General features: G+C 39.5%; 1 protein-coding gene across 1 annotated transcript in view; it reads right to left on the bottom strand.

Annotated features, from left to right (window-relative positions):
* Window positions 1-798: 798 nt before the first annotated feature.
* tnfrsf21 (tumor necrosis factor receptor superfamily, member 21) overlaps window positions 799-12,110 on the bottom strand; it is a 67,249-nt gene continuing 55,937 nt past the window's right edge. Inside the window, exons 5-6 of the mRNA XM_023278561.3 lie at window positions 6,609-6,873; window positions 799-3,093 (exon numbers count right to left, since the gene is read on the bottom strand). Coding sequence (XP_023134329.2) covers window positions 2,864-3,093; window positions 6,609-6,873 — 495 coding nt within the window. The 3' untranslated portion in view covers window positions 799-2,863. The remainder of the gene's footprint in view (window positions 3,094-6,608; window positions 6,874-12,110) is intronic.

The following is a 12,110-nucleotide window of genomic DNA, read 5'->3' on the forward strand; positions in this document are numbered from 1 at the left end:
CAGTTGAGGCACGGTTGTAAATAAGGAAGCAAAAATTTCCAGTCTTGCTGCTTCCAAGACCTCCAATACATCTGCCACTGGATATGTTATATCATGCACGCCCTCTATTCTTCTAGATAAATACCAGGTCCATTGTGAACTGATGATTATCTGAGACATCTTTGTGAGTCTGACTTTCCGTCAGTCATTGGCCTGGTGCATTGAATTTACACACCCACACGCATGTACCAGAATCTTATTGAAAAACTGGTCCCACATCAGTGTGTGTAACTAGAGCCACACTGGTCTTTTTCAATGAGAAAGTGAGGGATTTACAACAATGAGTCGCGGCAGGTGTGTGAGAGATTGGAAAAGAAACGTCACAAAAGACTTAAAGATGCAGAAATTCAACAAATTTGTAAAACGTTCGCACAGATTTGCAATTTACTTTATGATCTGTTCACACAATTTACACATCTGTGGGCTCAGGGATTTACAGATTTTCACATGCCTCTTTTTGTTGTTTTTGGTTTGCAGGCTGCAAATCCAGAAGCCTGGTTTGTATACGGAGAGTACAGATTTACACAGTGCTCTTTTTGACCCTACAGAGGATCCGTAGCTTTTAGACTAGCAAACAGGAAGAAGGGTAAAGAATCAAAAAGGAAAGAAGTGTAGGTAGAAAGTTATGCAAACTATTTTTAGTCATATAATAGGACTTTTTTGGCTAAATTATGGCATGTCATTATAAGGATCAAAGATTTGAATTGACTTTTTCAAAATGATTAAAAAGCTTAAAATGAGACAATTACACACTGCAAGTTATGACAAATGTTTTGAGCTTTAATTCATTGATTTTAAGAGGTTACATAGTAGTAAACATATTGGTTACACGCGTGAAATTTGATGAAATCATCCACTCAAGCCACATGTGCATTTCATACCTCGCCCTCATCCGTTCAGACTTCCATAGAAAATGAAAAGCTCCAATCCTGCAGTTTGAGACTCCGCGGCACGAGAGAGTCAGATCATGCATCATAATCATCTCCATCACCTTCGTCCGCACCCTGCAGTCCACAGCAGCACAACCTTCACTCTTTCTCACTCAGTCTGGAATACTTTAAATATGTCAGTCCATTGTTACCCCAAAATCTTCCCTTGTGTCAGATCAACCGTGAGAGTTCACCTCGAGCACCACATTAGCTCTCATGGCTCTGAACACTGATGAGTCTTTTTGGTGGTGCTTTTTAGGTCTATTATTGTTTTAAGAGAGAGCACTGGATGCAGGAGGAACTGAAAGAGTACATTATCTTCATTGAAAATCAAGTAACCCAAGTAGACAGACTTCAAGTAGAGTATGAAGTATGCATACCTTATATCTCACTATGGTCTCCTTGTGACACCAAGTGGCAGTAAATACATGTGAATGCCCGTGAAAGAAAAATCAAAAATGCTAACAGAGAGAATACAACATGATAAAGAAAACTAAATATAGAAAAACACTACAACAAAATCAAATGTTAACAGCATTTCAAAATATGAGAAAGGAAACAAAAAAGGACACAGAATATACATATCTGTCTCTCCGATAGTAAATAGAATTAGTGCATCATTATTACATTTAAATATTGACTACATAGAGCATGTAGCAACATGAATGGAAAAAAAAGAATCACTGTGTTCTATTATTTCTCTATTTCTGGTTCAAAATCCAACATGAAGCTCCAAAATGCATCAAGAACACTTTATCAACGCTACATTTGTTGAGGCAAACAGGGCTAGCTAGCAGAGATCTGAATGTGCGTACTGGTAGAAGTATTTATTGGATCCTTCCAGTGGGTCCAACAGCGATGGAGCTTCCAAAGTGATGTATCTAAATTGTTGTAGATTTATGGCTTTGATTCCAGAGAAGCAGGCTGGGGCGGTCAGCATTGTAAACCTCCTGCTCTGTTCAGCCTTTTTGTCAAAAAGCAAAATAGACAAAGGCAAAACGATATATCATAACATCAGATAGGGTAAATAATGCTCCAGAATTTGATTATTTTGACATTTTGATATATGGTTTTGGTTCCAGAGCAGCAGGTTGAGCATCTAAGCTTACGCGTGCTACCTGCTGGTGGGAACGAGCTACCCTCACACGATCTGCTCCAGGTGCAGGTGGGGTGGAAGGAAAAGGGTGTACAAGGTTCAAAAAGGAAAAAGTTCAGGCACATGACTTACAGGTTGGTCCACACCTGGGCGAAAACATCTGAGAATGTGTTACAGGAACCCTAAAATCAAAGAATAATACCAGTGTCGTAGCTTATTTACAACTGTCTGTCTAATCATTTAACCACAATTGCTCTCTTAAATAATATTTTTAACACTGAAATCATGGTAAAGGCAAGAGAAGTCTGAATGATTGGCACAAACAACAAAAAGAAACACTGGTATTATTCTTTACGCATGAAGGCATTGGCCATTTAAGAGAAAGAAAGTGCTATTTGTGTCTTTGCATGGAGTCATCATGTGCTCAGCTTCTTGTGAACCCAGCATTTTTATCAAAATTAGGAGGCTCTAGAGCCTTGTGGTTAAGGTCACAGTACTTTGTTACGCTGAACGAGTATTGTGGTGGAGGATGTGGGAGTTTTGAAGGAGTAAAGTGTACACACAGGATGAGAGAAGAAGGAAAAGAGGAGTAAAGAAGCAGAAAAGAGCTGAGCAATTCATTGCAGGGAGTAGAGAACCCCAAGCTTGACTCGTGACAAAATTACATAATAAGTCAAACTCTATCAGATCAAATGTCAACCCAACTTAATCTGAACAACACCACACCTGACTAATTCCTCTAGTAAAACACATTCCTTCATATTCTCCTGCCACTTGCGGTTTCTTCCTCGTTCCTCCACTATAACAGGTCGGGCAGGTGGCTGTAGACCGAGTCTAGCAGCGTCTGACTGGCCTCTTGACTCTTAACTCCAGCAATCTCAAAAAGTTGGTCCAGTTTGTCCTCAGCGGCCGGGATCTCCTCGATGACGTGCAGCTCCTCTGGGTTCAGGATGTGCAGCATGTCATCAAAGATGGGTTGCAGGTCGCAAGGGTCCAGACGAACCTGCCGGAGCACCGTGTCTTTCTTCTCTGGAGAGGAAACAGACAGGAGAACTTCATTAGACCATAAACCAGTGCACTTCCAATAGTCCCTTTGTATAGGTGTGGCCATGTATAAACTGTACTACAGCAGCTTGGCACATCATGCTCCAGCTAGTTTCATTGTACCAGTTGGGCAACTTTGATGAGTTAGGTGTCATGGTGAGATTCCTGGCATAGCTCTACCCTCCTACCCCAGAAGATTGATTGATTTTGACATTAACAGCCAAACCAAGAAAAAAACATGCTGACTGATGGTTTTGTATTTTGTTTACAGCTGGTTACCACTGCCTCCAAGTGGGAATGTTCCCATCAAATTTACAGATAAGATTTTCCGAGATAATAAACACTTCCAGTATTGGAGATTGGCTGTTGTTGTCACCAGGTTGAGCCTCTAACTGTCTAATACTGCACTGACAAAAGGAAGCTGGCAGTTATGTGTTGGCAAGCTGGAGTTCAGCTAATAAAGGATAGAGACTATGAGACCGCGATAGAGACTTGTAGACAATCTCTATCACGGTCTCACAGTCTGGGGCTTATTGATGTCAGGCCTGCAAACAAAAGTAACAAAAAGCCTCAAGCTGGAGTGCGGTTGTTGTGGACAATATGCCCACTCAAATAGTAGAAAACAAACAGTGAAATGTAGCTTTGAACTGTCGCCACATGTACCTTGTAAAGTGCTGTATGAACAGGCCATCGTTCGGGAGCAACAGCATCCCAGCTCAGAGCTTTTCTTTCTGTTTGTCTTTCAGCTCTTCAAACATTTGACTTTTTGTGGACAGAAACTAAAGGCTAGTATACAGTTATGCTCCATAATGGGACTTAGGCCCCTTGTTTCCAGGTGAGGCCAAGAACTTTTCGTGGAACTGCTTTCTGCTTTGTGAAAAATCTTGAACGTGTGGGAGAATCCTCCAACACAGCAGTGGTCTATCATACGATTCTGAGCAGTGTCGTGGGCTGTATTTCAGCAAAATATCACTTTATAATTGATATTGTGTTGAGAAAAGTTACATTAAAACAATGCAGAGGTGCTACATGTTTGTGGAAATAGTTGTTTTTTTTTTTTTTTCCCCGATAAGATCGATGAATATATGGCCCAGGACTAATAAAACAGAAGGAAATTCATTTAAGATTGTCAACTACTAGCATGTTTCAATTGGGAATTGTAAACCTTCCCAGCTACAGTGGTTCACCATCTAGCCTGGAAAGTATTTCATCCCACATTTGTACACAGTTGTGCATTTTGTAAACTTTTGGACTTTGAGCCATAAAATATACCCAGAAAAAACAAGTCATTTTTTTAGCATTGTTGACTTCAGTGTTTCCAAGTACCTGCTTTTTAAAACAAATTATCTTAATGTGAACAAGACAAACTTACTTATTTCTAAATGATACTGAAGGAAAAAAATACAAAGAACAGTGGCTGAAGTGAACATGGGAAAATTACTACACTAAACAAGAGATACAAGTCTTCCTTCATTCTATTTGTGCATTCTGCATTAGTATTGTGCGAATTGCATGTGGACCTACAAACACATGCAATATGTGAACAAACTTCTTTGTCATTGTTTTAATCAGAAGTGGCAGTACAATTTGCATACGATAATAATCCCACTAACACAGAAAAAAGTGTTTTAAAATGTATAGGGATCTTCAATGTATGTCTCTGAAAACCTAGAAAATGTTCCATAAATTGGGGTCAATAACATCATTAAAAATGTTTTCTTTACCATCAATTAAAATAAGTGACTATGTGTCTATATATATATGGAATACTTGATAAAAACTGTGGTTATTTTAGGAACACTGTTCAGAGTGACCACAAGAGGGCAGTCAGCATCCATACATCAGTGTCTAAAGTGAGTTCAATGCTGCAAGTTGAATAGTTCAAAGTGAACCATTTGCAAAGAGTGTGAAGAATGTGAAACTGCTGATGCACCTACAGGCTACTGCCAGCAAATCAGAATAATGATCCATCTTGGCCACAGAAATTCCTCGTTAAACAAAACTGTTGGGCCAATAGGTGACTAAGGGCACTTACAAAGCACCTTAGTGATTATAAACTCTATTAAAATGATCTGTTTCGGCTATGCTGGATCGGCTTCTGAAGTCATAAGTACAGTACAGGTCACCTCATGCTTGTAAGTTCCACTGCTGACCCCTGTAGCATTTAAAACACATTTGTTGCCTGTAGAAGTAGCCTCCATAGTGTTGAACTACAGCTGCATTCAGAAAGATTTGAACGTGAAAATGTCTGTATCATTCTGACCTTCAGCGAGGATGAAATAGAGAACACAGTGGATTTGCTCTGTTTGCCAAATAAAACTTTTATTGGTACTATGACTCTGGGGAAGGTGATGAATCATATATTGAGTCAGACTCGTACAGTGACACATTTTTCATTCGTCACCATTTGAGCTCTCTCAGGAATATAAGACACATTGTCCTGGAAAGTCATTATACATGTAGTGAAGTGACACTGTGTTGTAGATATCAAGATATCTATGGTCAGTTTAGAAAAAACAGTTAACCCTTTGAACCCCAAAACCAGCTAGTGGGTTTGAAAGGCATTTTATTAAAAACAAAATTGCCAAAATTGCACCATTTATCTGTCAAAAACAGAAAGAATCCTTGGATTTTCAACTTTCTGATGGTCCATGAACTACTCATCCATGACATTCCATTCCATAAAAAACTTAAAGCTTCTCATCATATTCCATTAACATCGCTTTATTTTACATGTCTTATTTAATGATTTGCCAAAAATAAACAGTTTGTCCATGATTCTGTAAAAATAATACATTTTTAAAAATCTCCTTCCAACAGGGAAGCCATTAGTGACAGCTTCACCCGCTGTCGTGCGACAAAAATTCTGGGACTTTTACGTCTGAACTGCAGGCTGTGTTTACTCAGAGCAAAGAGGACATAGAAGCATAGAAACAAGTAGTAAAATATCTACACCATATTGAGCTACCATTTATTTTCCAGTGTTGGTAAAACCTGTGGGCACTTGGAAAAAGTGTTTTAAATGTTAATTCTAGTTTTACATTTTTTTTTGTAAAGTAAATAATCAAGAAAATTTATTTTTTATTCTTGTTCAAGATTTACTGCAATATCATATCACAGTGTCATAGTGCACAAAATACATTTTGAGATGTCTGTGCTTCTAGTCATGGCTGTGCTGTTTCCAAAGAGGTGCAGGACTTTATATTGCAGAGAAAAATGAGCCCACTGTGAGTAAAAATGAGACAGAACAAAAATACAAGGAAACTTCTTAGGGTTCAGTGAGTTGGGCTTTTCAATGCTTGTCACTATTTCTGTTTTAAAATATGCATTTTTCCACACTATAGCTCTTTCCTTTTAATTGTTTTTTAAATTGAAACATATAGCATGTACCATTTTCCTCAAATAAAAAGGCAACTTAGCTAACTACTTTATTTTGTTCAAAATGTTTAAAAACTGGATTTTAGAGTCCTATACAAGTAAAGTAGAAGTTGACCTCTCACCTTTGGTAATGAAGGAGCCGTTCCTGCTGAGGGCCGAGTCTTTGCTGGAGGTGGAGTCGCAGCGAAGCAGCGGCTCCGACTCGTCGGGGAAGAAGCCTTTGGTCCGATCCACTGGCGACTGCTCCATGCCGCTAACCCGACCCACGCTGCCGCTGCTGCTGCTGCCACCGTTGCTGCCGAGGCTGGTGGGAGACTCGAGCGGCTTGTGGATGGGACTCAGGCTATGGCTTACATTCACTGAGGTCATCAGCTGGTTGATGTCAAACTGTAGATGTAAAGTGGAGGAAAAAGGAGGAAAACACGGTGAACACCTATTCAAACACTTCAGATCGACTAAGTACCAATTCGGGAAAATGCTCCGAGTCATAAGTTGAGTCAAGTGGACGTAAATGATTGGATGGAACGTGTGACTAAAAAACAACCTCGATGACGATCTGAACCATTCAAAGAGCATCGAGATTACAGATTATAACAGAAGGTTACAAACTGAAGGTTTGTTTGTTATGCCGTAAATTCTTTTCTCCTCCTGCAGTTCCTTTATCTTCATCTGTTTCACATCCTTTCATAGTGTGTGTCCTTTGTCTTTCTTTTTCTATTCATTCCCTTCTGTCTCTGATCTCTAAACCCCCATGACGTGCTCATAGAAACATAAAAGGATAGTTAGGCATTTGTAAAATAGGAAAATTCACCTTCTTTTCAATTTAAAAAAAGACTGACACCACTTATGTCATATCTCCTTTACATCTGTACGGGACCCTTAAAAACTCATCTCTGCAGCCATTTTATCCATAATATATAATTGTATCATTTCAATATAATTTTTATTGGAGTATAGTTAGACAACATTTCTACTTGTCGGAGTACCAGGCTGCTACTAGACACAAAGACCAATGTCATTATTCTGCCTCTAATAAACCACAACTTCATTGAATCCTCCCATTTTATCATTATCTTCATTGTCTCATTCCTTCTATCCTCAATGTTCTTGTGTCTTTTCCCATGTTGTTCTTTATTTTCCTACTTTCCCACTCGGTTCGTGTTTCTCCCTCTATCTTTTTATCCAACTCTGTCTGTCATTACTCTCTTCTCCCTCCCCCTCTCACACCTCCTTCCCTCACCCACTCGCCTCCACTCTCTAATGTGGTAATGAACCTGTGGTTTCAACCAGCAGCAACTGGTTTGGGGATGACATCATGATTGTTCTTCACAGCCTGAGCCCAGTCGGGCCTAAAGGTCACAGCAGCAGAAAGGTCATTTCATTCACAAAACACTAAATACCAGAGATGGGAACTTGGACTCGAGACTCGGACTTGACACGGACTCGAGTCCCGATTTTATGACTTTTTGATTTGACTTGATGAAATCAAAAAAAGACTTGGACTTGCTTGGACTAGTCAGAATGGTGCATTTTTTTTTTAATTAAAAGTGTGATGTATGAATAATTTTTATTTTTATCACTTCATTTCATCGGATCACAGTGATACCCGCTGTCAGTCACAGGGAGGTTTATTGCTGTTACACATGTGCGACACATTCACAGGTGGAAGAACCGAATGTGGCCCCAACATGAGTCAACCGAGAATTATTTTGATTTGAAAAACATAAGCCCAATACAGAGTTTCTCAGACATTTCTGGTTGTCAGTACCCCCTTTTCCCTGACTAGGACACAACATCATACTCAGAAAGCTAGAATAAAACTGGTCTAAACCATAGCTAGCATATGAAATGAATAACTCAATTCGGTTTTGGTTTTGTATTGTATAGTGACAATAGCAGTTCAACAAGCTGTTGATGGATCGTGAAGTTGTAGGTCTACTATTTGGGGCTTCAGTGGTTAAATAGAACAGTTAAATACTATTATTATGTAAGTTTTTATTGTGCCTTTTAACCTTACTGAGTTGAAAGTTCTAATGAAGTAAGTAGAAAATGACTAATAGAGTTGTTTAGTCTGCTATTATGACTGTAGCACATTTTCTGACACGTGCTAATTTGTTATCTTACAGATATGACGAATACATGATGAGCAAAGGCATCACAAATGAACCAGAACCACAACAGCCTTCAGTCTCGCAGTTTCTAGACATCCGTGTAGGGCAGTATTCCACGAATCACCCACAGCAGAAAGCTATTACCAATGGAATACTGGAAAAATTGGTGATCGAATGCAACATGCCCCTGTCTGTGGTGGAACACAAGATTTTTTGGGATTTCCTGAAAATAGTTGATCCTAAATACAACCCAGTGTGCTGCAAAACACTGACCTCAAAAACAGAGACGGTTGCTGGATTGAGATGTGACAAACTGAAAACTCAGCTGAGAAACGCAGATAGTGCTTCAGTCACTGTTAACATTTGGTCTGACCGAAGGATGAGGGAGTTCCTTGGTGTCACCGTGCACTACATGGAGATAGACCAAGATAACATACAGCTGAAGTCCAATTTCTTGGCCTCTGATCACTTCAAAGGTTCACACCCAAGAAAAAGGATCTGTGAACAATTTGAGGCCATATGTCATGAGTATGACATTAAAAGTAGGCTGGACTATGTTATTACTGACATTGCAGCCAACATGCAGAAGACATTCACAGTGTGCTTCCCCAGTGAAGAAGGTGAAGTACCTGATGACGATCACCTCGATGACCCAGAACTATGGCATGACCTAAGTCCAGACAGTCAGGAGGTAGTAGATGCTGCTATGGCATGAAAACAGCGCTTGCAGTGTTTTGCACACACTCTCCAGCTGGTGGTGGTAGACAGGTTGAAAGACACAAAGGTGATAACATCTTCTCTTTCAAAGTTGTTCAAACTCAGCTCACTCCTTCACACAAGCACAACATTCAAAGAGGAGTTTGAGGCTGCATATGGAGAAAGAAACGGCATCCCTGCTGCTGTCAACACCAGATGGAACCCAACACTGAGGCAGGTAAAGGCAGCTTACCAATGTGATCATCTAAAGCTCTCCAATGTCCTGGAAAAGGTGGGACACAGGGAGTTGACATTCACCACACAGGAGTGGAGTCTATTGAAGGAGCTGGTAGACATCCTGAAGCCATTTGCAGAAGCAACAGATTTGACACGGGGGGCATTGGTTACCATCAGTTCTGTTGTTCCTTCAGTTCTGTCCCTGAATCACCACCTTGAGAAGATGATGCCTCTAGTCCGTTTCCTGGGCAGTCTGGTCAGAGGTATCGAGGAATCCCTGAAGAAAAGATTTCTCAGAATCTTTGTGAATGTAAAAATGGTCACTGCATAGTATGGAACTACCATCCCATTTTCGGACCCAGTCTACATCAAAACAGCTGCCCTGGATCTGGCCTTTGCCACTATGTGTTGGCCAGTCCTGGCATAAGGGCAGAGGTGGCCAAAGAAGTGAAAGGTAAAATTTGAGTTTAACTAGACATACCAACAACTAACTATATATTTTTCTATTTTCATCCACACTGCGTTTGCATCACTGTTAATGTATTTCTTCTTAAATAATAAACCACCACAAAATACCCTTGAGTTTAACCCATTGTACTACCAACACTAACAATAAGGGTTCTGTTTTGGTTTTACATGTTTTGCCAGAACTGGTCCTGCGAGATGCAGTGGAGGCTGCAACAAGTCAACTGCGCATGACATTTTAATGTCAGTTCTCTTACACACACACAGACACAGATGATTTATTTACGAGCTCTGTGTACCAGATTAGAACCTAGTCATTGATTTAACATGACTTCACTTTTGGCCTCAAATTGATCACATTCTTTCTGCTGTGTATTGTTAAAAACATGTAAGACAACCACTTTAAGAGAACTTTACTTATATATGTACTTATATACTAAAATATAGCTATATTTTCTTCGATCAATTAATCACCCCAGAACACATGGAGGGATGTGAGTAACTGAAAGAAGAAAAGTCATTTTTAAGGTTAAGTACTGAGGAATGTTTACAAGGCACACTGGGCTGTATTTCAAAACTCAAATCTTGTGTTCAACAGTGCAGGGGCATGTTGCTCATTCTGATTTATGGTGCAAAGTGCAAACTACCTCTTATGTTCTGAAAGAATTATGAGCACTTTTGTTGTTTATCCTTAAAGGACATTTTTGGTAATGGCTTCCTGCTGTGCATACGTTTTACTGTTAAAATTTACTGTTAAAGGATCACTTCACCTTTAAAATGCGTTTTGTTCTCTCAGTTACTCTCCCCATGATCAGCTGAACACAAGGAGAATTTTTGTTTTTGTCACATTCCTTTAAGGTGATTCAGGAAATACAGAATGGATGGAAATGACAGGGACTGATTTTGCCCAGCGGGGGAGCAGATCTCATTCCCTTCCATCAATTCCATTCATTCTGGATTTCTTGAATCACTTTAAAGGAACGTGACAAAAACAAAAATTCTCCTTGTATTCAACTGACCATGGGGAGAGTAACTGATAGACCAAGTCTAGTTCAAGGTGAAGTGGTCCTTCAAAGTTTAAATATTACATTTAAAAACAAAACATTACATTTTAGTTTTTTTCAAGTAATCCTGTCTAATTAAGCTCAAAGACTGTTATAGTCAAGAGAGAAAGTTGTGTGTTGGGCTCTATTTTTGTGCAGTGTTTTTGTTAAAATTCAGTGGCACCTTTCGGGGAAAAAATTCCTTGAAAGAAATAAACATTTTGAAACATTATCTGCATACCATTTTTATTATTTATTAAAGTTCAAGTTAATGGTTTTCTATTATCTCTTGCCCAAAATGACATAACAGCACAGGGACTCTGGATCCTTAAAGTATAAATTCTTCATTTTATTTTATGTGATTCAAGGTGTGAAAGTGTCTTCTAACGTCTGGAATTGTAGGAGTGTGGCACTACATTTGTTTCACTTGGTTGTGTTTGACAGACAGATACTGTGAAAATAGCCAATCTACAAGCTCACACCTCACAACAAGAGTATTGATATCTTAGCCAAAAATTTCCTTATCGGCACCTCCATAGTTAATTGTTTTAATGACTTGTTTAGGACTCGGGGAAAAAAGTTTCAGACTTGGACTCAACTCGGGACTCAACTGTCTTGACTTGGGACTCGACTCGGGACTCGATCGCAAAGACTTGAGACTCGACTTTGACTTGAAAAACAAGGACTTGGTCCCACCTCTGCTAAATAGACAAAACCAAGGAAATTTAAGTGGGCTACACATTTAACTTAAGAAGAAATCCAGTTTTCACCGTGGGGAGAATTCAGTCTGTTATAACTGTATAAGCAGGGTATGACACAGAAACACCAGCACTGTTCTCTTGTGTCTTTTTGTTTCCTATTCCATAATGCCTGAGTTGTTGGGCTGCTGCTTACATGGTTCTGACGGAACAAACACACGCTGTTTCACTAACAAAGGCAAGCTTACATATATGCACAGCAGCAAATACGCACAGCGTGACAGAGACACAGTGACTTTCACACAGCAGCAGACGCAAATGGAACATTTTTTTAGAGACAGCTGTAGAAAAACTCAAAGACCCATGAGGGATGG

This window comes from Amphiprion ocellaris, chromosome 12 (assembly GCF_022539595.1).
Source record: "Amphiprion ocellaris isolate individual 3 ecotype Okinawa chromosome 12, ASM2253959v1, whole genome shotgun sequence".
Classification (NCBI taxonomy): Eukaryota; Metazoa; Chordata; class Actinopteri; family Pomacentridae; genus Amphiprion; species Amphiprion ocellaris.